This window comes from Pseudorca crassidens, chromosome 4 (genome assembly GCF_039906515.1).
Source record: "Pseudorca crassidens isolate mPseCra1 chromosome 4, mPseCra1.hap1, whole genome shotgun sequence".
NCBI classification, from domain to species: domain Eukaryota; kingdom Metazoa; phylum Chordata; class Mammalia; order Artiodactyla; family Delphinidae; genus Pseudorca; species Pseudorca crassidens.
The window spans coordinates 1,153,593-1,176,947 of record NC_090299.1 but is presented as its reverse complement, the minus strand read 5'-3'; the positions used below and the strand labels follow the sequence as shown (position 1 = coordinate 1,176,947).

General features: G+C 54.0%; 1 protein-coding gene across 4 annotated transcripts in view; it reads right to left on the bottom strand.

The window, feature by feature from the left end:
* NSD2 (nuclear receptor binding SET domain protein 2) overlaps positions 1-23,355 on the bottom strand; it is a 76,413-nt gene that overhangs the window by 14,085 nt on the left and 38,973 nt on the right. For 3 of the 4 annotated variants that reach the window (XM_067734861.1, XM_067734859.1, XM_067734860.1), the window contains exons 6-15: positions 18,853-18,997; positions 16,414-16,532; positions 14,824-14,905; positions 13,471-13,595; positions 3,502-3,633; positions 3,224-3,347; positions 2,542-2,742; positions 1,586-1,765; positions 1,051-1,207; positions 714-919 (exon numbers count right to left, since the gene is read on the bottom strand). In XM_067734861.1, the coding sequence (XP_067590962.1) occupies positions 714-919; positions 1,051-1,207; positions 1,586-1,765; positions 2,542-2,742; positions 3,224-3,347; positions 3,502-3,633; positions 13,471-13,595; positions 14,824-14,905; positions 16,414-16,532; positions 18,853-18,997 (1,471 nt within the window). Of the gene's footprint in view, positions 1-713; positions 920-1,050; positions 1,208-1,585; positions 1,766-2,541; positions 2,743-3,223; positions 3,348-3,501; positions 3,634-5,389; positions 11,099-13,470; positions 13,596-14,823; positions 14,906-16,413; positions 16,533-18,852; positions 18,998-23,355 lie in introns of those variants that run through there. The other variant, XM_067734862.1, reaches the window with a different exon arrangement.

Sequence of the window (23,355 nt, the reverse complement as noted above, 5' to 3'; positions counted from 1 at the left end):
GCGGCGCGTCCGCCCTCCGCACCTGCCAGCCGACCCTAAGCCCCCACACGCGTCCACGTCCGGCGACCTCCCTTTTGTAACAATCCTTGAGAAAGCTGAGGGGTCAGCTGTGCGGAGGCCCCAGGCGAGCAGAGGGCCCGCGGCCACCTCCCCGGAGGGGGCGAGGGCACAGGCCCCACTTCCCCACCGTCCTCACTTGCCGCCCGTCCCGTCCCCTCTGGTCAACCGAGCGAGACCTGCGTGCCGTCTTCTCTGTCCCCACCCAGGCTGTGGAGTTGGGGGCAGGGCGTCCTGTTGACCTGCCCACACCTGCCCCTCCGGGCACCTGAGTGTCTGCTCATGGGCAAAGGGAGCCCGCAAGCCGGTGCACAAGGCCCGGACCGCAGGCCAGTTTCCTGCACGCCGCCATCTCACGTAAAGGCAAGCGGTAAGGGATTCCTGGAAATTAGTACGCAGATAATTTCTTAAAAATAGCTTTAATGCGTGTTAGTGAAAGTCACCACAGACCAATGTTAGAAAAGTCATTAAACAGTACCTCTTACCCTCTGCTTCGACAAACCAGTCTACAGACCTACTTTTTTCTAACGTAAAGTACAGCCGGAATGCTGAGTCCAGCGTTTTCTACAGAAGTCAAACATTTGGAAGCAGAAATGAGGACTGGCAAGGGCACCCGAGCACGCTGTCTCCGACCACCTGGGAACCAGCCTCCGTACCGTTTTTGAAGACTCTTCCGATCCCGCTGACCCCCTGGTAGCGGCTGCCCCGGTCCCCCTCCATGTACGGGAACACTCGCGCCTGATGCGTCCAGTAATAATCTTTAGACCCAAAGAAAAACACAGGGAATTCTCCAATCTCGTGCTTCATTTTCTGAATATTTGGGGGAACATTTTTGGGATGGCAAACTTCTGCCGGCCACCATCTATTATAAATATTAAAAACAGGATTCACAGACTCTTCAGAGAGAGTGACAGTAATTTCAATGCGTTAAGTTCTGTAAAGTAAAAGAAGACATTTGAACAAGGAAAGAGGGGCAGGCGCCTCCTCCCACACCTGTAGTTCCCCAGCTTCACCCAGATGATGTCCTGGAAGTGCAGCTTCTTCCCGGCCCTGCAGTCATTGCAGAACCAGCTGCCGTCGGGCATCTCGATGTTCAGGCAGTCGGGGTGGAAGGCCGCCGGGCAGGACTCGCAGCACAGCAGGCTTCCCCCTGCACAGAGGGCGCCGTTTAGCCGCCCCTCCCCCCCCCGCCCGGCTCAGCCCCGCGGCCTTCCCAGTCTACAGCTCTTACCCTCTGACCCTCAGACAGTAGCTTAAAGAGTCACCTGCACGTTAACACAAAGCACGTTTTGTTTTCACCACTAACGATGTCCCACAAGCCTGTGAAACGGTCACAGTTAACTCAGAGCTCCCACGTATGCGACTCTACATGTGCAAGCACGGGGCGGCGGCAGGAGGGTGGAGAGCCAAGGCCCGAAAGGCGCTGCAGCCGGGCCCACCCTCGGCCCTGGGAGCCAGGAGGAGCAGCGCCCCGACCGTCCAGATGGACCCGATGGGAGCGCAGGGCCGGCCGCAGGGGGCTCCTCACCTTTGGAGCACACGAAGCACCAGCTCACGTTGACATGGGCGTGATGCCTCTTGCCCTTCCGGGCAGTGAAGTGGTTCGTGCAGATGACGCTGTTGGACGCGATCACCGAGCATCCCGCCGCCAGACACGCGTCCCCACCATGGTAGGCGACCGGGCATCGGACACACCGCATCATTTTACCTGGAGAAGGGGAGACACCCCAGAGCCCAAGGCACTGAGCAGAGCACCCCAAGGAACCAAGCCTCCACAGGTGTGCAGGGCTGCTGCGGAAATACACTGGAAGCAGTTGATGAACAAAATAGCTAGAGTGGGAGGGTAAGGATATTCATTAGACGTCATGAAAACACATTTCCTTAAGGCGACGGTGCTTCTAAACGATGTCAGAAAACCGTTAGGCATTTAAAACGCTGTTTTCTAAAATGAGGTCAACCAGGGTTTCTCGGGGGCCCGCGGGGCCGTCCTGTGCATGGGACGGTGTTTAGCAGCACCCCGGCCTCTACCCGCTGGGCGCCAGCAGATACCCTGCAGCATCTCCAGACACGGCCGTGTGTCCCCTGGAGGGCCGGCTGAGAACCGCTGGCGTCAGGAAGCAGAGGTAACCCGCCACCCCCAATCCCACAGACCTAACGTGACAATAACGTAGACGTGACTGGATTTTAAAATATTTTTCTCGCACGTGAAGGACCATTAAAGCCAGAACAAACAGAATCCATCAAAATGGCTCAAAGGCCTCCCGCTCCTAAAGCCAGGGATCTTTAAGACGACACTTAGGGCAGGAAGGAAGGAGACTATCAAGAAAGACCCTAACCCCACCCCGTGCGGAGTCAGTGACAGGAGAACCACCAACCGTTCCTCCAAATCCACATCCGGGGGGACAAGCCTGACAGCCCCTGCCTGCCCTCTACGCGCCTAGGACCGTGTCAAACCGGCACGGAGGCTCTCGCTCGTGTCTGTACCTTTCGACGGCCTTGGGTTCGAGGGGTTGGAAGCATGGCAGCTCAGGCAGCTGTGCAGAGGGCAGCGGAAGCCCCGGCTCTCGAACACCGTCAGCGGGAACTTGCGCACGCAGGCCTCGTGGTAGAACTTCCCACACTGTGACACGACGCAGCGCTTGACGTCGGTCTTGCTCTCCTTACACACGAAACACGAGTGAATCCCTGACGGGGTCGGAGGGGCGGAGAGAGGGGCACAGAACAGGACCTGAGCTGCAGCTCCTCGTGGCTGGAGCACCGGCTCCTCCTTCAACCCCGCCGGGATCTGAGCCCCGGCTCTGCCGCAGGGACAGGCTCGTCTGACCAGGCGGCCCAGGCGGGGCGCGTCCTCAAACGAGCGAGGAGCTCTGGGGAAGGGGCTCCTCCCAAGAAAGGCTCCCACCCTCCCTCCGAGGGCAGTAGACCAACTGCAGAGGTGCCCCACGGCCGGCCCCGGGGGCTCCCGGGAAGGCTCCGGGTGTCCTCCCGACACGGCACCAGTTGTGAAGAGTCCGGCCAGGGGACGGGAGGTGGACAGTGACCTCAGCCGAGAGCCGGAGCACACGGCGGGGCGGGGCGGGGCACGGAGGGACGGGGCGGGGCACGGAGGGGCGGGGCGGGGCACGGAGGGGCGGGGCGGGACGGGGCGGGGCGGGGCAGGACGTACCTGAGGTGCACTCGCTGCACGTGAACCTCCCCTCCGGCCTCCGGGAGAGGCCCAGGCAGGCCAGGTGGAAGGCGCCGCAGCAGGGGCCCTCGCACAGCACCAGGCTGCCTGGCTTCTCGCACAGCTGCAGGCGACAGGGGCGCGAGACCAGGTGTGAGAAACAAAACTCCACACGATCCCCCGACCCCCAGGGCTCTGGGGCCCCGGCTGAGGGGTGGGAGGAGGGCCGACGAGGCCGGGCTCCCCGACCGGCTGCTCAGAGGCCGCCCGCCCCTCACCTGACACACGTGCTCCTTCTTGGCGGTCACTCCTCGTTCAGACCTTTTAGACGAGACGGACACTTCGGTCTGGGTTTCGTCCGCACTCTCGTCTGGGGACTCCGGGGGCTCGTCTCCGGGGCCATCCGAGACCTGGGAGGAAAGAGGCGGACGACAGTTCACAGTGGCCGCCAGCAGCCCCGCCAGCTCCCCTCACACGCGGCCACCACTGGTGTCCGTGACAACACACTTGCCGATAAGCTGTGTACAAATTCGGAAACGGGCTCCAACCCGCTTGATTTTTGGTACACAATGTGCGCAAGGGGCACAAGGCTTAACAGCCTCTCCCCATTCCTTAAAAGTGAAGTAACTTTTATGAAAACCCAATTTGGTCTAGTAGGTGACCTAAGACGGGCTTGGGGACCCAGAATCTTGGCTTTTCTTACCCGATCTGCTAAAGGTTCAACTACCTTAAGGGAAGGGAAACAAGTTAACCTCCAACATGCTTTTGTGTCAAGTGCAGGCCTTGGTGGCGCGATCGTGTCACTCCGACCGTGGTCAGACGGTCGGCGACCCGGGACGCGCGTGCTCACCGAGGTCAGGAGCCGGTCTTCCAGACTCATCGCACCCGTAACTGACCGCCCGCCCGTTCGCCTCCCCCCACGGGGACAGGTGGGGAGGGGGCACACGCTGCCGCCTGTGCCCACGGCAGTCCGCGCGACAGGCGGAGAGACGGGGACTCGGAGCAAATGCGGTGACTCACGGGCCGTGTTCCGTCCGTCTCGCCTTCATTTACCAGCGATGAGTGAGGCCGGGCTACAGCCTCCCCTCATCACTGTACACGGCTTTTTCCCTCACTTGACCAGCAATAGCAAATCTTTAAATAGAAATCAATAAATCTTTAGTCAGAAAACTTTCTCATATATAAAATTCAGGTTTGTTTAAAGCCTAAAAACACATTTGGTATTTATCTGATGTTTATCAAATAAATGTTGAAAACTGAATTTTTCAACAGAGCAAACGTATAAGCTGCATTTCCTGCACACCTCAGTAATCACAGCAACCAGTAAGTATGATCTAGGCTTGCTGGTTGCCGGTGAACACAAAGCTAGAAATGGAATCGGGCCACACTGTTTTTTAAAAAAAAAAAAACACCAAAAACAAAAGGAACCCCAGCAGGCCATTGACCCAATTCCGTAGCCTCAGCAGTGCAATGTTCCCAGATTTACCTCCCTGAAATTACGGGGAGCAGCAGAAGGAAAAGCCCTGATAAAACAAAGGGGTTTTTGCTGACTCAGAACCTGGTGTTAAAGTGGGCTGACTTTTTCGAGGGATGTGTTGGCTGACTTGGCACCGGTGGCAGGGTGACGGGTGTGTGGGCCACCGTGCCAGCCTGGATGCTCTCCTAGGCTTGACAGCGTGAACAGCACTAAAGCACAGGTCTCAGCCCGCTGCCGCGAGGCTGCCCAGTGGAGCCCTCCCCTACGGCTCACCTCCTAACCCTCCACACTGACACCCGAAAGAAGGCAGTAAACTGGAAGAATGCTCTGAGTTCAAACCCCAATTCAACGTGTCCGTCAGATGCAGGGTCACAGATGGGGGCGAGCACCTGAGGCGAGTCTGTAGCAGGTGCTGGGGCAGCCGGGCACTGGGAAGGGCAGCAGCCCCGCTGGCCCTGGTCCCACTAGGCCGCCTGAGAACCGAGGCCCAAAGAAAGGGCCTTCGCGTGGGCTCCAGGGAAGAGCCCGGTGCCCGACCCACCAACCCAGGTTCTTCCCTCAACGTGGCTGCAACAAATTTAAAAGCTAAAAAAAAAAAAAAGAAAAAAAAAGAAAAAGGAAAAAAAAAGGAAAAAAGAGAAAGAAAAAATGCACGGAGAGAAAGACAGAAAACACAGACCAGTCCTGGGTCAAAGGAAGGAACAGCACCTTTTATTTAAGATTTACAGAAAAAGTGAGCACGTTTCCACTTGGAGATATTTCCTAAATTAACAAAGTCTGGTTTGAGGAAATAAACACTGAATACATATTTTGAATGGAAGTATAAATGTTCACGACACACACGAGGCGCATGTCCTGATGGGTCTAAGATACACACACAGCATCAGACCTTACAACAGCACAGTCCGTGACGGGCGCGGGAGGGTCCAGCTTCCATCCCACCGCACCCCTTCCCCGCGACTCAGCGGACCCCTAGCACGCGGCCGGCCGGGGGTCTGAGGGCAGAGCGGGCGGGCACCTGGCTCCGGCTGCAGGCTCCACCTCCACGTGCACCAGGGGCCGGTACTTACTCGGAGATGCGTTTGTGAAAGCGACACATTCACCTGCACGGTCCCAACACAGTCCCAAATCTCAGGCTACGACCTCTACGGTCTATTCCATATCCAATAGGATGCATTCGGAAAGAGAAAAACGCAGTGACTGAGTGGACGGACGCGGACTGCCGGGCACTTCCCGCCGCGCCCGAATCCGCCAGAGCCATGCCTGCAGCTGCTCGACCAGCAGCTTAGCTCCTGACTTTCCAGTTTCCTCCAGTCTGAAAATACTCTACTCTACTCAGTATGTGACAGCACGGAACTGCCCGTTTGCCTCAGAAATACATTCCTCTACGGGCAGAGAATGCGGTCTCCGTGATCATTACAGGGATTTTTCAGGATGATTATTAACGAACATAATGTAACCTAGTGAACACATTTAAACCGACTTCGAGAAGCGACTCGTGCGCATCCCAGGCAGGTCCCTCCCTGCCGGGGCTGGAGAGCAGTCCCCTACGCCTCGGACAGAGTTACAGTGAGGTTCAAATCTTTTAACAAAACACATCCCTTCACAAGTTGAACACTACATCATTTTTAGAATACAATTACAGACCTTGAACAACAGATATTTCTATAAACCAACATTACTTTTATGTTTAAGTTACGCTTTTGTAAAGGAAGAAACAGATAACTAGAAGTGTGTTCACATAGGATTTTGGATTGACAAATGATACGAATCCTGTGCCCAGGAGATTTAATGAGCTTAAAGTCAAAAGACTAATCTCAAACAGGTCTTCCAAGTTAATATCACAGTGAAATATTAGGGTGGGATTAAAGTAATTTGTAAATTAGTCATTCATCACCTGAAATACTACAATTCAAACAAAAGTTATTGAACTTGTATTAAAGCAACCCCTCTAGATGACACAGCTCGACCCTTCCTAGCTGCCCCTAAAGTCCAGGTCTGAGTCATGGGAACACACCCTGGCACTATCCTCACACCCACCTTCTAACCAGGCAGCTCCTGTGAGAACCGACAGCCCCAGGAGGTGACAGTGAGAACCACGTGGTGACCAGGCAGGCCGTGGGGCTGCTGTTCCAGACGCAAGGCCAGCCCTCGTCACAGATAAAACGAGTCTCTAAAATGTCCTATCAACACAACATTGTCCCAACTGTGTCCCCAGCGGGGGCTGTCCCACAGAGAGTGGGCTAGAGAGGGGAGCTGGGGAGGGGCCAGCGCTGAGCGACCCACCCCACCCCCACTGATGGGCCGGGCTGCCCTCCCCAGCCTCAGCCGTTTCTGGAAGGTGCAATATGCCCCAGACGGTTAGCACATGCTTCGAAACACATGCCAAAGGAGTATATGCAAAACCCCAACACCTACATTCAGGCCAGAAAACACTGTAGCCATGGATCTACCAGGTAACCAGGCAGCTACAAAGGCATCTCACAAGATGAGGCCTGTCTGGTTCCTAAACAGACACTGAGCAGGCGGGAGGGCCCCCCAGGGTGTCCTCGCTGGTGGAAATGCCCAAAGTGAGTGGCCCCTGACCCTGGCAGTACAAGCAACAAGATGGAGGGATGCAAGGCATGTGTTTGTTACCTGCAAAGGACACCCAACTTCCCATCACTGGCAAGCAAATCAGCACTAATTTCTAATATTCTAGGTAAAACAGCAAAAACAGTACTTAAAAGGATGAAAATCAATTTCACTGACCAAAAATCCTAAAATATACAGGAGTCAGCATATTTCTTAAAAAAAAAAAAAAAGGAAAGCCAATCATAGATTTGAGAGCATTTTGAGAAACCTTTTCTAATAAGATAGTGATATTTCGGTTCTTTCAGCAGAAGACTGTAATTTAGATTCATAATCTAAAAGATAAAACTGAGTCCTCAACAACTACTACTTCTGTTCACAGGTTTCTAAAAGCCGAGGTGGTGAAGCTATTGATTTTAAAGCAGAAATGCTAGTTCCACACTAAGTCAAGGCCGCTCTCACACGTCCACATACAAACGACCAGCTGTGACCAGAACAACCTTCAACGTGAACTAACACCTGAAAGGAGCAGAGGAGCTTCAGAAAGGAGCTGAGTCAGAAACAACCAAATGGAAAAGGGATCGGGCACACTTGCCGAAGTCACAGTGACTGTCCTCCCCAGCTCCCCTTTCAGACAGGAGTCCCTCCTGGGCCGGGGCTGGGGGGGTGCCTTCTTGCCCACCTGGGGCCGCACGAGGCCTCGCCCAAGCCAGCCAAGAGTCACCCTCCAGGCAAGCACTGCTCCTTCTACTGGACTCATCAAATGGACAGAGGACGCTCCTTTATATAAAACACTTACACTGCTACTGAAATGATGAACAAAATCTCAGCTCTTCATCTGCCACAGTGGGCCCAACGTCCAGGCTTTTGGTGGAGAACCCTAACTTTAAGCCCACACCTGGGCACCTTTTATGTTTTCGGAAGTGGATGCTAATTTACAGTCTGGCTTTTCGTTAGAACATTTCTAAGACAGACTCGATAGGTATGAGAGTCACCCCCAGTCTGGCCATGCTCACACAACCCAGACCTAACCCTGGGGGAGCAGACCAGGGCCCAGGAGACCGAGAGGGGCGGCAAACCTCGCCTTTCCGCTGTCCTCTGCTCCGGTGTATTCAGCTGCTCCCGTCCCCTACCACGGCAACTTCTTGAAATGGCCAACCCCTCCCCCCCCGCCCCCGCCGTCCCACTCCCCGGCCCTGAGCACTCCACTTGAAACGTTCCTGTGGTTCTGCGTGGACTTCCCATGAAAACCACGGCATCAAGCACAGCTAACGCTGGGACGGGGACCTCACAGAGACCACCCGGGAGCAGGCTAACCCTCCCACACTCACACACGGCAAAAAGCCACCCTTTTGCCTTACGTTTCTGAAACTCTGCTTCCTTGTGAAACTTCACTTAGTTTCTTGTCGGTTTTTAGGAATATCCTCTTTAAAATGGTGAGGTTACTTTCAGTTGGGAGGCATAAATGTGCGAGATGCTAAAGAGAGGGCTGAGAGGCAGCCACCTAAGCCCCCCACAGCTGAAGACTCTGGGAAAGGTGCACAAGGAGACAGGAGTCCGGGGCGGCAGTGGGAGCAGCTCTACCCAACACGGCACGGGCCCAGGGGGGCCGCTCCGGTACCGCGGGCTACCTTCATCTCTGGAACAGCTACCATCTCAGCTTCTGTACACTCAGACTAGTGTCCGCCTGTGGCCTCCCGTTTTGTTCCAGAGGCCCTCCTCGCAGCCACCTCCCCACCAGGCCCAAGCGTGGCACGTGGAAGGAGCGGTCACGGCAGTGACTCTGTGCATGGTATAGCCAGTCACCTCAACAACTGTCAGCTCAAATGACCAAAGACCAGGGTGAATCAGCGTTACTTTGACCTTAGGAAATGAAGACATTCCGCGCTAAACAGCAGCGTAATGAATCTGTACTCCTGCAGACAAACTACTGCCTGACCCTAAGCTCTTTCAAAGCAGGAGCCCCTTCCACTCCCCTCCTTCGGGAAGCTGTGGGCAGGCCCTCTCGGGAACTCTGCCCCCCACCAGCGCTCCTCAGCGAGACCACAACAATGCTGACTACATCTGCCTCTGCCTGCTGGGCACCTTCCCGCCTGCCTTGGGATGAGCTCCCCCCCCACCAGCGCTGAGACACACTGCGTCGCCCCCTCCCCCTCTCCTGCACTCACCCCTATTTACTCAGCTGAGGCTAAGTCTACGCTGCTCCTGTGGACACAGCATCGAGTCATCGCCATCAAAAAGGAAGGCGCCCCTTTCTCTGCTGGCTCCTAACCCACCCATCACGTGTCGGTCGCTGGCTGGCTACCAACTCAAAATCCATCATGCCATAATTTCAAACAAGTCTCTTAATCCTGACTGTCAAAGGCCTTCCAGGCTCGAGTCTTTACTTTGGGTAATGGCTTCTTGAACTAGGGTCATTTTTACACCACCGTTCTTCCACATTTTAAAATTTAGTGACTGGTTCTCTGAGAACCCTCATCAGTCCCGAGCTCCTCCACGTCCCTTAGGGACAGCGTGACTGAGGCCGTCCTGGAGGCCCCGTGTCCACGGAGTCTGAGCAGAGTCGCGCCCCCAGCCACCGTCCAGTACCCGGAAGCATCAGTCAAGCCCGGCGTGTGCCGCTTCTAGGGTTACTTTATCCCCGCGCGCACAGTGCAGTCAAGAGGATTGCTTTTCATGCCGAAGCAAAATGTATACTTTTGGATAAAAATGGAATGATGGTGATTTTATTATTTTTATTGTTATAACCATTATTGTCACAATAGCGAACCACTAAGTCCTTGCAAGGCGCCAGGCACCCCAAGTGTTTTACATGCGTTACACTACTTAATGGTTTAGAACACAAGTATTAGTGAGAAACTCTCATTAAAGGAAAAACACACCTGAAGAGTCCACTCGGAATGAACCGAGTGCTACCGGCCTGGTAACGTGAAGAGCCCTCCCGCCTCTATGACCTGAAGGGCACGGAGGCCTTTCCTCACCATGCAAACATGCGGACACCCTGGGGCACACCAGGTGGTCACCCAAGATTGAGACATTTAATATAATGGCTCATGTTCTACAAAAGCAACCAGTGAAGAGGTTGGTGTAAATAACCTGATTATAGGACCCCCCCCAGAGAAGGGTTATTGAATCAAAAGAGTTAAATGGTTCACAATGATACTGTAAATGACATCTTTTTCCTACAAATTTACTATAGCTAGTGTCATAGTAAAACTGTTTAGTAAAAAAAGACAGAATCAAAAGTCTTCCTGCCTTTTATGCTGGAAATTAGTTCACTATCTACAGGATTGAATACATTCCATTAGCAATGAGAACAGTCAACGAGGACTCTTTTTAATGTGTGCTGTTTGTTCATTTTTGAAGGTACAGGTGCTGACATTTTTTTCAATAAAAATTCAGTTAAGTTATGAACTAGAGGAGAAAAACGACCTCTAACAGGATGAACCTCTTCAGTGTGCTGTCCTTGTCACACGCCCAGGACAGCCCCTGATCGAGGGCATCCTTTCAACTTGAAATCTACATTGACCACTGGAATATGAATGTGTTTCTGTTATGAGATGAATGTGATTGGTTAAATGGCCTTGATTAGGTATCTTACCTTGGTCTTAAAATTTGTTATCTGTTTTCTTCATTGTATGTGTTATTAATACCAGTAAAAACAGATTATCACACATCTTCCATAACTGATTGTGAAAGGAATGCCACTGAGTGTGCACGATGACACGCCGCCTGCAGCAGACATCTTGGAAAATTACATCATTTTAAGTGCAGTACAGAGCAGCTGAGTTCAAATCCAACTTGGCTGGTGTGGGCTCCCATAAAAGCTGTTACCAGTAAAGGCGAAAAAAATAAGAATTTGCTCTACTAAGGGAATAAGAAATGAAATTACAAAACACTTAAATCACATTAATTACTTCCCAGGCCTTTGTCATGCAAGTGTGTGATTTTCATCTGTCCTCCTCATTAGGGGATGCAGTACTACTATGGAATAACTATTCTAATGTAAGGTTTTATTGATCACATATACCTTGTGTGAGAGGAATTTAGACCACAACATGACCTAAAATGTCTTGAAACACCAACCCTATGAAAATTCCTTATTTTAATCAATGGTGTTGAAAGGAGAGAATATAAACATGCAAAGGGCATGTGACTCACCCCGAATAAGGGGCCAGTCTGAACCCTGCACACAGCAGCCCCATGGTCGCCCAGTGCCCACCAGAACCGGACCTAGCGGCTTCTAGAATGTTTCTTTACAACACTGCGCTTTGCCTCTCGTGCTAAAAGGCACTTAGCCTGGCAGACGTCGTAAGTGTGCACTGTAGTTCAGTAGTGTTAACACAGAAACAGACAAGCCTTCTTGTTCACCTAAAGCGCTTTTAATAAAAGTGAACTCTAATGTGAGATTTATATAAGCTGCACCAAAGTGGCCTGATAGAAAAAGCCTAGTAACTTAAATGTTTTTACGTAAGGAACAGAATGCACACTACGGAATCTATGTACCACCTTCAAGATGCAAAATGGTGTATGATTTTAATGTATTTAATATAAATGTATCTAATAATCTACTTCTGAAGTTCTAAAGAATTAAAAATCAATTAAGCCTAATGATTGTAAAATGCTTCATCTAAGTCTTCCCAAGTTCAGAACAAATGTCTAAGCCAGGAAGATGAAACTCATCCTGGTCAAAACCAATGTCAGACCGTCAGGTGTGTCTGACAAACATGTTTCACCCTCTAGCCGCCATCCTGGCCCCGCGGTGAGCTGCTCTAGATCCACGCCTCTAACCCACACGACTCACGACCAGGAACAACAGACAAGATCCCAGCGGCCTCAGTGTTTTTCTTTTGATGGTATCTGACAGCAGTGGAAGTAAAAACTCCACCAAATACGTGGGCCAAAATATGATGCCAGAAAAACTCATTAAAAAGTGTTTTAAGCAAACTGCCTTAAGTGACAGGGTCTGTGGAACTGAAACTTTTAGTATTCCTCTTTAGAACTGCAGACCACCTTTTATTTAACTTTTTAGGATACTAATCTGAACTTGGACAAGAAAACTAGGAAAAACGTTTTGTATAGAATTTGCCTTTTCATGTCTCAGTAAGCTCCCAGGAGCTCAGCGAATTCTTCCTGTGTTGTCTTGACCGTGCCCAAATGTAAGAAATGCTCAGTTACCTACACCCACTAAGACTGGCCGAGAGCGCCACCCCACACCGCCCCGAGGCCCCTGCACGCCTGCGAGAGCAGAAGCCCACCCCCGAAGGCCCGGCCCCCTCTAATGGGCATAAGCAGCTGATGCTGAGAGAGCAGGGGACACCCCGTCCCCACCATGGACCACAGTGGAGACCACATCAGAAGTGTCGCCTTCTGACCCACTCCCTGCCTCACTACCCTGTTCCGAAAAAGCCCAAGGTGAGCATCTCTTCACAGATAGTCTAAAAACAGGACTCACGTCTACAATGAGAAGAAGAATCACAGGGAACAAAATAACAAGAAATTAAGACTCGACAACAAGCTCCTTGGGTAGTCTCTACAGCTGGGAATCCCAGACTCCCTCTGGACAAAAAAGGGCCATACCTACATTCTGAGGCTGCTTTTCATTTTGTTTTTATTAACGGCAAAGACTTCAGATTTGATGATGCTCTAGATGTCATGATACAGTGAAGTGTGAGAGCCTCAAACAGCTACAATTTCACTAGCGGATACTTTCCGAGTCCAGAAAAGAGAAGTCACATTACCACGGCAGTCCTGACTCACCTCGACACTCAGGGACCTAAAAACATGCCAGAATTTAAAGGACCAAAGCTGTGGACCCAAAGTCACGGAAGGCACAAGGCACGTGCACAGCGTGTGGGCCCCGCCATCCCGCTGCGTGAGCACACCAGCCCCGCGGGCAGCCCCGCTCACGCTGTCAGGTTAGGACCGGGTGAAAAATCCCAGAACCAACATCTTGAAGACAGATTTCAAGCACAATTAAAAGCATCAATACTGAAGTACAGCCACGTACATTTACGCATACACCGTGTGCGTGTGTATTGCTCTCTGAAACAGACACGGCTCAGAGCACCTAACCTCCCTGCGTCTGTGGAGAACACCCGTGTCGCGCTGATTAGGTCTGCCCTTTATCACACTCCAGTGTGGGGAGCTAAGCGGCCTCTGTGTGCGTGCGTGGTGGTCACTATTATTATGAGTTTACCTCGTTCTCAGTTAAGGACGCGGAAGGAGAGGAGCTTTTGCTGAAGGCGAGCGACGCAGACGCCGCTGCGGGGGCCCGGTGCCGCTTCTTCAGGGGTTTGCAGGCGTCAGACAGATGTTTTGTGGCTGTAAGATAATTTTGGTTTATGAAGTAAAGTTTGAAACCTTAAACCCTCAATCTCTTTCCTGCTTTAAAAGTACCCCGCTAATAAATGAAGTTTCTGAAGATGGATTTTCTGGGCTTAACTTTTTGTTGTGGAAAAATCAGGGCTGATGAGCTGGACAGTGAACTCCCACGTCCCCCTGCCCGGTCCCCAAACCCACGCCTGGGCCACACCAGTCTACCCACGCCTGGTGCCACGTCCCCTACCCCGCCCCCAAAGCCCCGCCTGGGCCACACCAGTCCACCCAAGCCTGACGTCAGGTCCCCCTGCCCGGCCCCCAACCCACCACCTGGGCCACACCAGTCCACCCACGCCTGGCGCCACGTCCCCCTGCCGGCTCTTCTGCAGCAGATCCCAGGCATGTGGTTTTACCCACGGGAAGCTAGAGCGCCTCTGCACGTAAGGTCTGAATGCGGCCACAACAGCACTATCACACTTAAAAGTAACAACCCTTTCTATCATCAAATGTCCACTCAGTGTTCAAATTGTTCACAAACGTCTGTTTTTTTAAAACAGTCTGTTCAATTAATTTTTAAAAATCAGTACAGCTCTTTATGCAAAATAAGGGAAACAGAGCCATTTCCAATCTTCACTTACTCTGAATTTTATTTTCCTTTCTTATTATGATTTGGAGATGGTAAGCTTTCTTTAATGAACTACCAGACAGATACATCAAAAAGATAATTAATGAAAAGGTAAAAAGTGACCTGATTCCCCCTTCATTGTTTTGACAGTTATTTTTCACAAACATTTTAAGCTAGTTTCTTCAACATGTAGAACAGAAATAACCAGTCATTACTTTTGCTTTTTAGCTAATATACATGGAGAATTGGGTACTAAAAACAGTGGGATTTACAGTAACAACTGGTACCATCAAGTCAGAAACCTGGACATTTCTGATTCGAATCACTTCTCTAATATAATTTAAACTGAAAACAATACAGCCAAGTAGAAGTCAGCAGAAGAGTGACTTCAATGACACTTGCTGACCATGAAAACAACTTCACACTAAAGCACTTCACCCTTAACCGCATGAGAACCTCCTCCCACCGCCCCCTCTAGGTCCCAGCTTCCTGCTCACACGCTCATCCCTGGCTCCACCCCCCCCCAGGGGGGCTCCCCGAGGACAGGACCAGGCCGGCCGCCCACCGCCAGCCCAGGGGACCTGGAAGGAGCGCCGCCCACATTACCTGCCTGGCTCTTGAGCGAGGAGGCTGCCTCGATGGCCTTGCAAGAGCCTGTGCGGGATGTTTTGTCTGTGAACGTCTCTCTCTGTTATAAAAGGGGGGTTGGGGGGGGGGCGAAGGGAGGAAAGAAGGAAGGGAGAACAAAGAAAAAGAAAAAGGAAAGAAAGGGGAAAAGTCTCCAATGTGAACGAACACAGGCTGCTGAAAAGCCGTGTGACAGAAACGTCTTCCTGCGGAGGTGTGCTCTGCACAGACAGTCAGCGACTGTGGCCGCCCAGCTGACACCCTCTCCGTCACTGGGCCGATCCTCCCCTGCCCACCCGCCCCACTCTGACAGCTGCTGGGAGGGAGGGGCAGGGGCCAGGCCAACCCTGACCTAACCAGCCACTCTGAGAACCTGGAATGAGGCTCCTCGACATGCTACCAACCGTCCTCTGGGTTCAGAGTGCAGCGAACCGGAGGGAGCGCCACTTCTGCCCTAGGGGAGCCCAGTCCATGAGAAGTGCGCCCGGTTCGCTCCAGCCCACCAGGCGGACCATTTCCAATCCTGAGATAAGCCCCAGACAAAGCTCACAAACAAAGATCATCCGAAAGCACATTTCATAACAGAAAAATAGCGCACACACAAAACTATCATGAAGACTGGTCTAGCGCTCAGAATTCAAACAATGTAGTCTGGACAGCACTGGGGCACCACTGCCTCACAGCCACCCTGCCGCCCAGGAGGCCGAGTTTGCCCCGGACTCCAGCAGGGATGGGTCACAAGACCGGGGACAAAGTAACAGGTGCCCAGCACTGGGAATGCTACCTGGCCCATCCAAGTGCTCAAAGCATATTAGGAATTATACCTGATATGGCTTATCAACTTGGGTTTATAAAAATCAAACTCAACACTACTCTCTTTAAAAATCATCTGCTATTTCCTGAGCTACTAGTTAGTAAAATTTCTGTCTAGCTACTTAATGTGAATTTTGGTATTTCAAATGTCCAGGGTCACACACATTTTTTTTTTTTTTTTAGGTAAATCCTTTATACAAATATTTCAAAGCAACCAGTGTCAGCATGACTGCCAGTAAAGGACCACTTCAACGGCAGGTGGCCAGAGGAGAAACTGAATATGTGCTCCCAGGTAATTGCACACGTCAGTGTTACCTAGCTCATTACCTAGCTCATTGCTGGACACCTGACAGGTGCCCCGGGAGAGTGCTCTCCTGTCCATGAAATAGGTTCATAAAACCTATTTCAATGCCTTTAATGGATTTTTAAACTTCTTATGAAGCATAACATACAGTGGATTTTGATGTTCTCCTGTCAACTCATTATTTATACACTGAATAATATGCCCTACATTCAAGAGTCATTTTAAGTACACAATTTTGTTGAATCTGAACATCAAGAATCATTCAGTGTTGGGATGTGTTAAATTCCCCGGCAGATAAAAGCTTGCTCTCCTCAGCGGCCTTCTTGAGGAAGCTCCAAGGGGAAGCCCAGCCCCAGCCTCCAGCTGACGCCTGCGGAGGACGCCTCCCCGCATCCCGCCTGTGGCCCGGGGGAACTGGTTCCCGCAGCCAGGCCCACCCAGGACGTAATTACCTTCCGAAGACTGTGCCTGTCGGTCCTGAGTCTCTTCCTGGGAGCGTCCTCAACTTCAGCATCTTCTATAGGGTCCTGTGTCCTCTTCGTGTGGTTTCTTTTTTTCCCATTTAAGTTACCTTGGAATGGGGATGGGGGAAACTTACATGAAAAACCCTCCACAAGCTGTCCTCTAGAGCACCGAGCAGCTGCCCAGCGCCTTCAGCGTGTAGCTCCGGCAGCGATGGGCCTCCTGAAACCCTGTTCATTTCCTCAGGGCCTAAGTACCACAGGTCAAACCTCTGCACTTTCCAAATGGCAAGTAGAAAATCCTTATCTCATCTAGGGATTATTATATTGGTATCTGTTACACTTTAATGTACTATAGCATTAAATCTAAATATAACCCAGTATTTTTACAAAATCCGTTAACACATTTCCTTAAAGAAGCATCTTAAGTGAAACAATCCATGTGTATCTGCAGACTAAGCGCCTTCTACATGTTTGCTTAACTGTGCCACATGTTAGGTGTCCTCAGGGAGGCCACCTAACCTGAGGCTGAAGGTGTCCGAACGGTACTGACAGAAAAACAAGACGTAAGTAAGAACGCAGATCCTAGAGGGAGGACCAATTGGAACACGCCAAGGTTTATTTCACACAAATCCAGTGTCTCCATTTGCAGGACTGCTTTACAGAGGTTCAGGGTTTGCTCCTGGACTGTTCACCAAACATCTCCTGGGAGGGCAGTGTTGTCCTCAAACCCTACGGAGGGGGGCGGAGCACACCCGCCAGGAGGCTCAGGTCCCTGCGTCCAGCAGCCCTGGACTGATACGGGCCCGGGGCTCCGCCTCAGGTCCAGGCCCAACATTGCAAGAGAAGAGCAGAACCGGAACGCTGGCCTCACCAGCTGCCAGTACCAGACTGGCATAAGCCGGCCTGAGAGTGGCCTTCACTAAGCTCTGGGCTGGCCTCAGGGGAACACCAGGAGAGGCCTGTGGAGCGGTGGCTGTGGATCCACGGGCCTGCCAGCACCTCCTCAGCACGTGTGCACTAGGTACAGCCCCCAGGGGAGGTGAAGTTGTAGTCCTTCGCCCTCTACATAAGGTCCTCCCCCTGTGTCGGGATGAGGCAGCGGTCGTTTCTTACAGAGATGAGCAAGATGGGCATCTGTCTGAATTCCTGACACTGAAAGGATGGGACAGCTGACACCATGGCCCATCATCTTGGGGTCCCTGAGAGGGAGGGCTCAAGGCCTGCAGGGCAAACACACACCTTACACACACTGGGGGCAGGGACCACCCATGCTCCTGTCTGCCAAGTACTCGGGATGGTGACAAAGTGGGACACACAATCAAGTCACACTCACTCTTCAAGGATAAGGTGAATCTGGCTTCAGTAAAACCTGACTATTCTTAAATCAGCAGTCACTGAAAAGGACACTTTTCTAGATGTAGCATACTGATAGAGTCTGGTAAACTTCTTGCCTTTTAAAGAAAATACACAAATCCTAAACATCCTCCCTATTCTAAATCGTAGTATTCGCAACAAACCCTGAACAACTTGAATGAAGTTCACTATTGATATCATTAGATGGTTGCTGTGGAGTTCTAGAAAGCCCTAAAATCAAGATGGGAACACGTGCGAACAGAACAGGAAGGCAACACGGATGTAGGCCACCTCGGTGCTGACCGAGCTCGTGCCCACGAAGCTCGTGCCCACGAAGCACCCTGTCAGGCGGGTCTGGAGGCCTCTGCACGACTCTTCAATGACGAGCCTTGAGAGATGCAGAATTCTTTCGTATGCCCAAACACATCACACTTATCTTCCCATTACAGGTGTCAGTTTCCCACAGGCAGGGAGGACACACCCAACCGTGGTGACCTGTCTTCCCCAGAGCTCACAGCATTAAGCCTCCCTTCTCTTACCATAGCCCAGGGCAGAGCGGCACTTTTTGTTTCTTCGCCCTGAAGGCCTAAGAAAAGAACCAGAGGCTACCCACATTCAACGTCAGTCCACGGTCACCCTCCTCACCCTGTGAGCTCTCAGGCCAACAGGCCATGAACGGCCAGCCCCAGGGCCAGAGCGCCTGCCCACAGTGGGAAGCCCCCCACAAGGTGCAGGCGCAGCCCCAGCCGGGACGGCAGCCTCGCTGCAGGACAAAGGCCTGAGGTCTGACCCCGGCCCGTCACGTGAGCCTCGGCCCTGGAGGGCGCCTGGACTCCGTGCCTCCCTTCTGCTCGCTCACCACACCTCCCACACAGGCTGCAGGGGCAGGAGAACGAGGGGCCCGCAGGGCCACAGAGGATCCCATGGAACAGCTCTGGCGACAACGAGCAAGGAGACCAGGCAGCAGAGGTTGCTTTACTGTGACCGCTGCACTCGGGTCAGAGCCGGAGCGCAGGCCGCCACACGGCACACACCACGGCTACGCAGAGGACATGAGCACAGAGCTACGGTTACCAGAGTCTTCTTCAGACGGGGACGGGGCCACGAGGGCAAACTTGGTGTGATAGCGTGCTTTCTGTTTCTCGTTCAGCATATTCCACTGGGATCCAAGCAGCTCTTCAATCTCCTCGGCAGAGGCGTCCGGGTGCTCAGCGACAACCTGCGGACACAGGAAAGGTGCGATAGGAAGGCTGGACGCCCGAACTCACACAATGCGCGCGGCACGGCCCCTGGCTACTCAGCACGTGGTGCTCTCACTCCCACGTCATGGAACTATGTCCCATAAAGGCTTCAAACAAAAACAGTGTTTAACTGATGTGTAACTCATTGAAAACAGCGCTGGTGGAAACAATTCCAGCTCATTTGTGTAAATGCAGGTAATGATAACTGATAAGAGAAAAAGTAAACTTTTCCAAAATCACTGAACTGTCGGTAACTTGCAATTTCCTAGGCAGCCTTGAGTAGCCAGCAGGAGGAAACACCACCTCCGGGTGCAGGGGCGAGCCCTTGGCTGGTTTTCTCACTGGCTGTAGCACCAACCCTCCTCCTTTCAGGTCCGCGCTCAGGAGGGCGTAGACGTGGCCAAGGAGCCCCGCCCCGATGCATCCTGAGACAGCCACTCCTCACAGCCGGGACACAGAGCTCCCAGGCCCTGCAGCACACAGGAAATGCAGATCCTCAGGCCCCGCTCCGGGGACGCGCATCTTCACAAGGTCTCCAGAAGAGCCCCGTCACTGGGCTGTGAGGAGTGGGTCCGGGCCGTGCACTGTGATAATCGGTGCGGGGGGGGGGGAAGGGGGTTAGGGTGTAAAACTATGGTGCTCAGGTCCCTGCCAAGGCCGCTCCAACCCAGCGGACCTGCTTCTGCTATTTTAAAGGTTTCCCATGGGTTCTAATGTGCCCCGACTTTGAGGACCACCAACAGCAGGGTGCGAGGTCCATAAACCGCAGCCACAGAGCAGATCTGACCCACCTTCCTGTTTTCGTACGGCCTATGGACTAAGAATTGAGTTAACATTTTTAAATGTTGAAAAAAATCGGGGAACCCCCGATGGTCCAATGGTTAGGACTCAGGGCTCTCACTGCCGAGGGCGCGGGTTCAATCCCTGGTCAGGGAACTAAGATCCCGCAAGCCACACGGCATGGCAAAAAAAAAAAAAAAAAAAAAAAATCAGAGGAGAAATATTTCATAGCACGTGATAATTAGAGGAAATTCGAGCATCAATGCCCACAGTAAAGTCTTCTCTGAACTCGGCCGCAGGCATGAACTCCCAAGTCCTCCGCGGCTGTTTGCAGGCTACGACAGCAGAGCGGAGGAAGTGCAACAGAGACCTCTGTGCCCCAGGCCCTTCCAAGAAAGCTTTGCCGACTGCGTCCGAGCACTGGCTGCTGGCTTGGGAGCCAGAGCCCAGGTTCAATGTGGCTCGTCCGCCACAGCTCTGAGAAGTAACTTGGGTAAGGGAAGGTGTGTCTCCACTGCCCTCTGTGACGGACTTACTGTGCCACTTCATCAGTGGGTTGGTTCCTGTCACCACCTGGACCTACTACTTGCCCAGCCAACACGGCAGCCTCTGCCCCCAAACGCAAGCCCCAATCCACAACTCCGCCCCACAGATGGCTTCCTACGGCCTCCAGGGTCCCCGCGCCTCAACACGCCCACCTTGGCCCTGCCAGACACCAGCACCCCAGCAACTCTGCACGTCAAAGCCCGGCTCCGGCTCCCACGCTCCCCCGGGCATCCCTGTTCCCATCCTGCGCCTGCCTGGGTGTCTCCAGCCCCACACACGCCTGCTCTCTCCTCTCAACTTGGGGCACCCTCCCCTCCCGCCCAGCCTGCCTGCCACCCCACCCGCGGCCCCCAACACTTCCAGCATCAAAGATCTGAGACCCTCGCGGCAAAGGCTTCCATGCAGAGCTGCAGATCCAAGACTCCTGGAGCACAGCACATGCGTCTGCGGGGCTGTCGCCCAGCCCAGGCCACAGCATCCCCGATCAGAATGAAGGGTAATGTAAGTGCTCGCAGCTGCTTCCCCAAACAGGACTCCGAAGCCCCAGAGGTCACCCTGCCCCTCGCACCTGAAGCCCGTGCCAGGCTGGCCAGCTCCGCTCCTGCACGTCCTGTGCCTGCCCACCCTTCCTGGCTCTCCATCCTGTCCGCTCACCGCTGACGCTCCATCCCAGAGGGCCCCCAGCCCAGGCCGCCGCGGGTGGGACTCCTGCCGCTGCGCGCCAGCCAGGCAGAGGTGCACCCACTCCCGTCAGCCCGCACCCATGCGCCTGAGCCACACGCCGGACGGCCCCCCACAGGCTGGGCGCACAGCAGGCTGGACCCGCTGACTGCACGGGCCCACGCGCCCGGAGACCTCCCCCTCCGCAGGCCGGCTGCAGGCGTCCTTTCAGCTCTCAGCCCGGCGCTGCCCGCTCGCACCCATGCAAGCAGCGCTCCGCCAGGACAGGAGATGCGCTGGCCACAGCTGCCGCCGGGCCGCGGTGCCCGCCTCCTGGGAGTGCCCAGGCGTTTTCACCCTCACCTCTGCTGGGCCCACGAGGGCCACGACCGCTCACCCCAACGCACAGTCTCATGAGGACGCCACACAGCACAACCGCTACAGGCTCTGCACGCGGGCACAGTCGGGGCCGGGTCCCGGTCTGCCTCCCGCCTGTGTCACTTCACTGCGGAGGGGTGGCTTCACCTCCTCGCGCTCAGCCAGGAGACAGGGCTCGCTGTGCTGTCACGAGAGCCGAACGGTTCCTCACGACAGTGTACTGGCAAGGTCTCCAACACGCGGAGCGCTCCACCACCACGGCCACCACTGTGTTTCTGATAAACTGTTTGAGACACACAACAGTACGGACAAGCAGCAGTCATCACGGCTGGCGCGGGCACAGCCGCCTGGCAGCCTCGAGCCCAGGCGCGGTGCCCGCAGGGGAGGAGGGGGTCGGGGGAAGCAGGCCCCGCGTGGAGCGAGGTGGTGAGATGCCTGCGCGCGGCTGGGGGAGGCGGTGGTTGTCCTGGTGGACACTTCCACAGTAGGTGTCCAAGCACAGCCTGGCCAAGAGCAAGGGCAGCCCCCGGAAGATGCCTCAGAAAAAGCCCGACCACACGCCGACAGGCTCGGCGGGCCGCAAGGCTGCCCACAAGCTCGCCCAGAAGCTGAACGCCCAACTGCGACGGGCGCATCCGTGTCGACGAGTCCTGGACCCCGACAGGCAGCATCACTCGCCCCACCGCCAACCTCATCGCCAGCAGGAGCCGCAGGTCCCACCCTGCCCGTGCCCGCGGCTCTTCCTCCTCTGCTCACCCAGGCCCCTGTCCTCTCTTGTCCCTCAGACCTTCTCCTGACCATTGCTGATCAGGGGGAGGGGGGCTGCTCCTTTGTGAGGGTCTCGGTCCCTGGAGCCAGCAGGCCCTGGCCCCTCTGTGACAATGCTGTCTGGGGACCCAAGAGCTGCCCCCTCCTGTTCAGTCCATCTACCCTTCCAACCTCTGACTCCCCTGCCTGGTCCTGGGCCTCCCCTGACCTTGGAGGTCGGCTGGCTGCCTCAGGCCTCCCCGCTCTGGCAGCACTCAGCCCCTCGCGGGGAGGGGAGACTTGCAGGGACCGCCCTCCAGCTGCCTCTGGGCCTGGGAACAGCTAAGCAGGGTGGAGCCCCTCCCCTCCTCCTCAGCCACTGAAATGGGCAACAAAGGCTGGATTGGGGGTTTGTGTCCCCCTCACCCAGTCCCTTTGTAATGTTCATTAAAGCCTTTCCACTCCTTGGGAAAAAAAATATATGGAAAACCAAATACCCACAAACCCACACAGCTAAAATGTCACCAGCACGACCCGGGACGCCGTGGGCTCCTCAGAGGTTGCTCGTCCCTCCCCCGGCCTCCTCACACGTCTTCTGAGAACCTCCCGCGAGCCTCGCCTCTGTCCCCGGGCCTCCCTCCTGCCATCCGGCAGAGCCACTGGACGGTGCAGACACGGCCACACAGGACTTCCAAGTCTAGGGCGTAGAAGGCCTCCACCTGCCCCCTGTGACCACCTGCTGGGGGCACGACTGGCCTCCGAGTGGAGAGCAGCACCTTGCAGGAAGGTCCTCTGGCCCACTCTGGCCTTCAGATGAGGCTGCAGCCCCAGCTGACACCCTAACTGCGACCTCATGAGAGACCCTGAGGCAGCACCACCCAGCTGAGCTGCTCCCAAACTCCCGAGCCAGAAACACCAAGACAAGCAACGTGTGTTGCTCTCTTAAGGCACTAAGCTTTGCGGTGACCTGTTACGCGGCAACAGACACCTAACACAAATGTTCACGCAGAGCTGAGACCTAAAACAGTGGTGCAACTCCAATGAAGCTGTAAAGATCAGGGTCAGAGAAAGTGGGAAGAGGCTTCAGAAATCGGAAACTGAGGCGAGAAACACCTGCTGATAAAAGTGCTACCAACACTGGTGCCTTAGTAAACTCTCTCCCCTCGCAGGAGGCCTCACCCAGCCACTCTCACCTCCTCGTGTGCAAACCACACACGGGCACGGC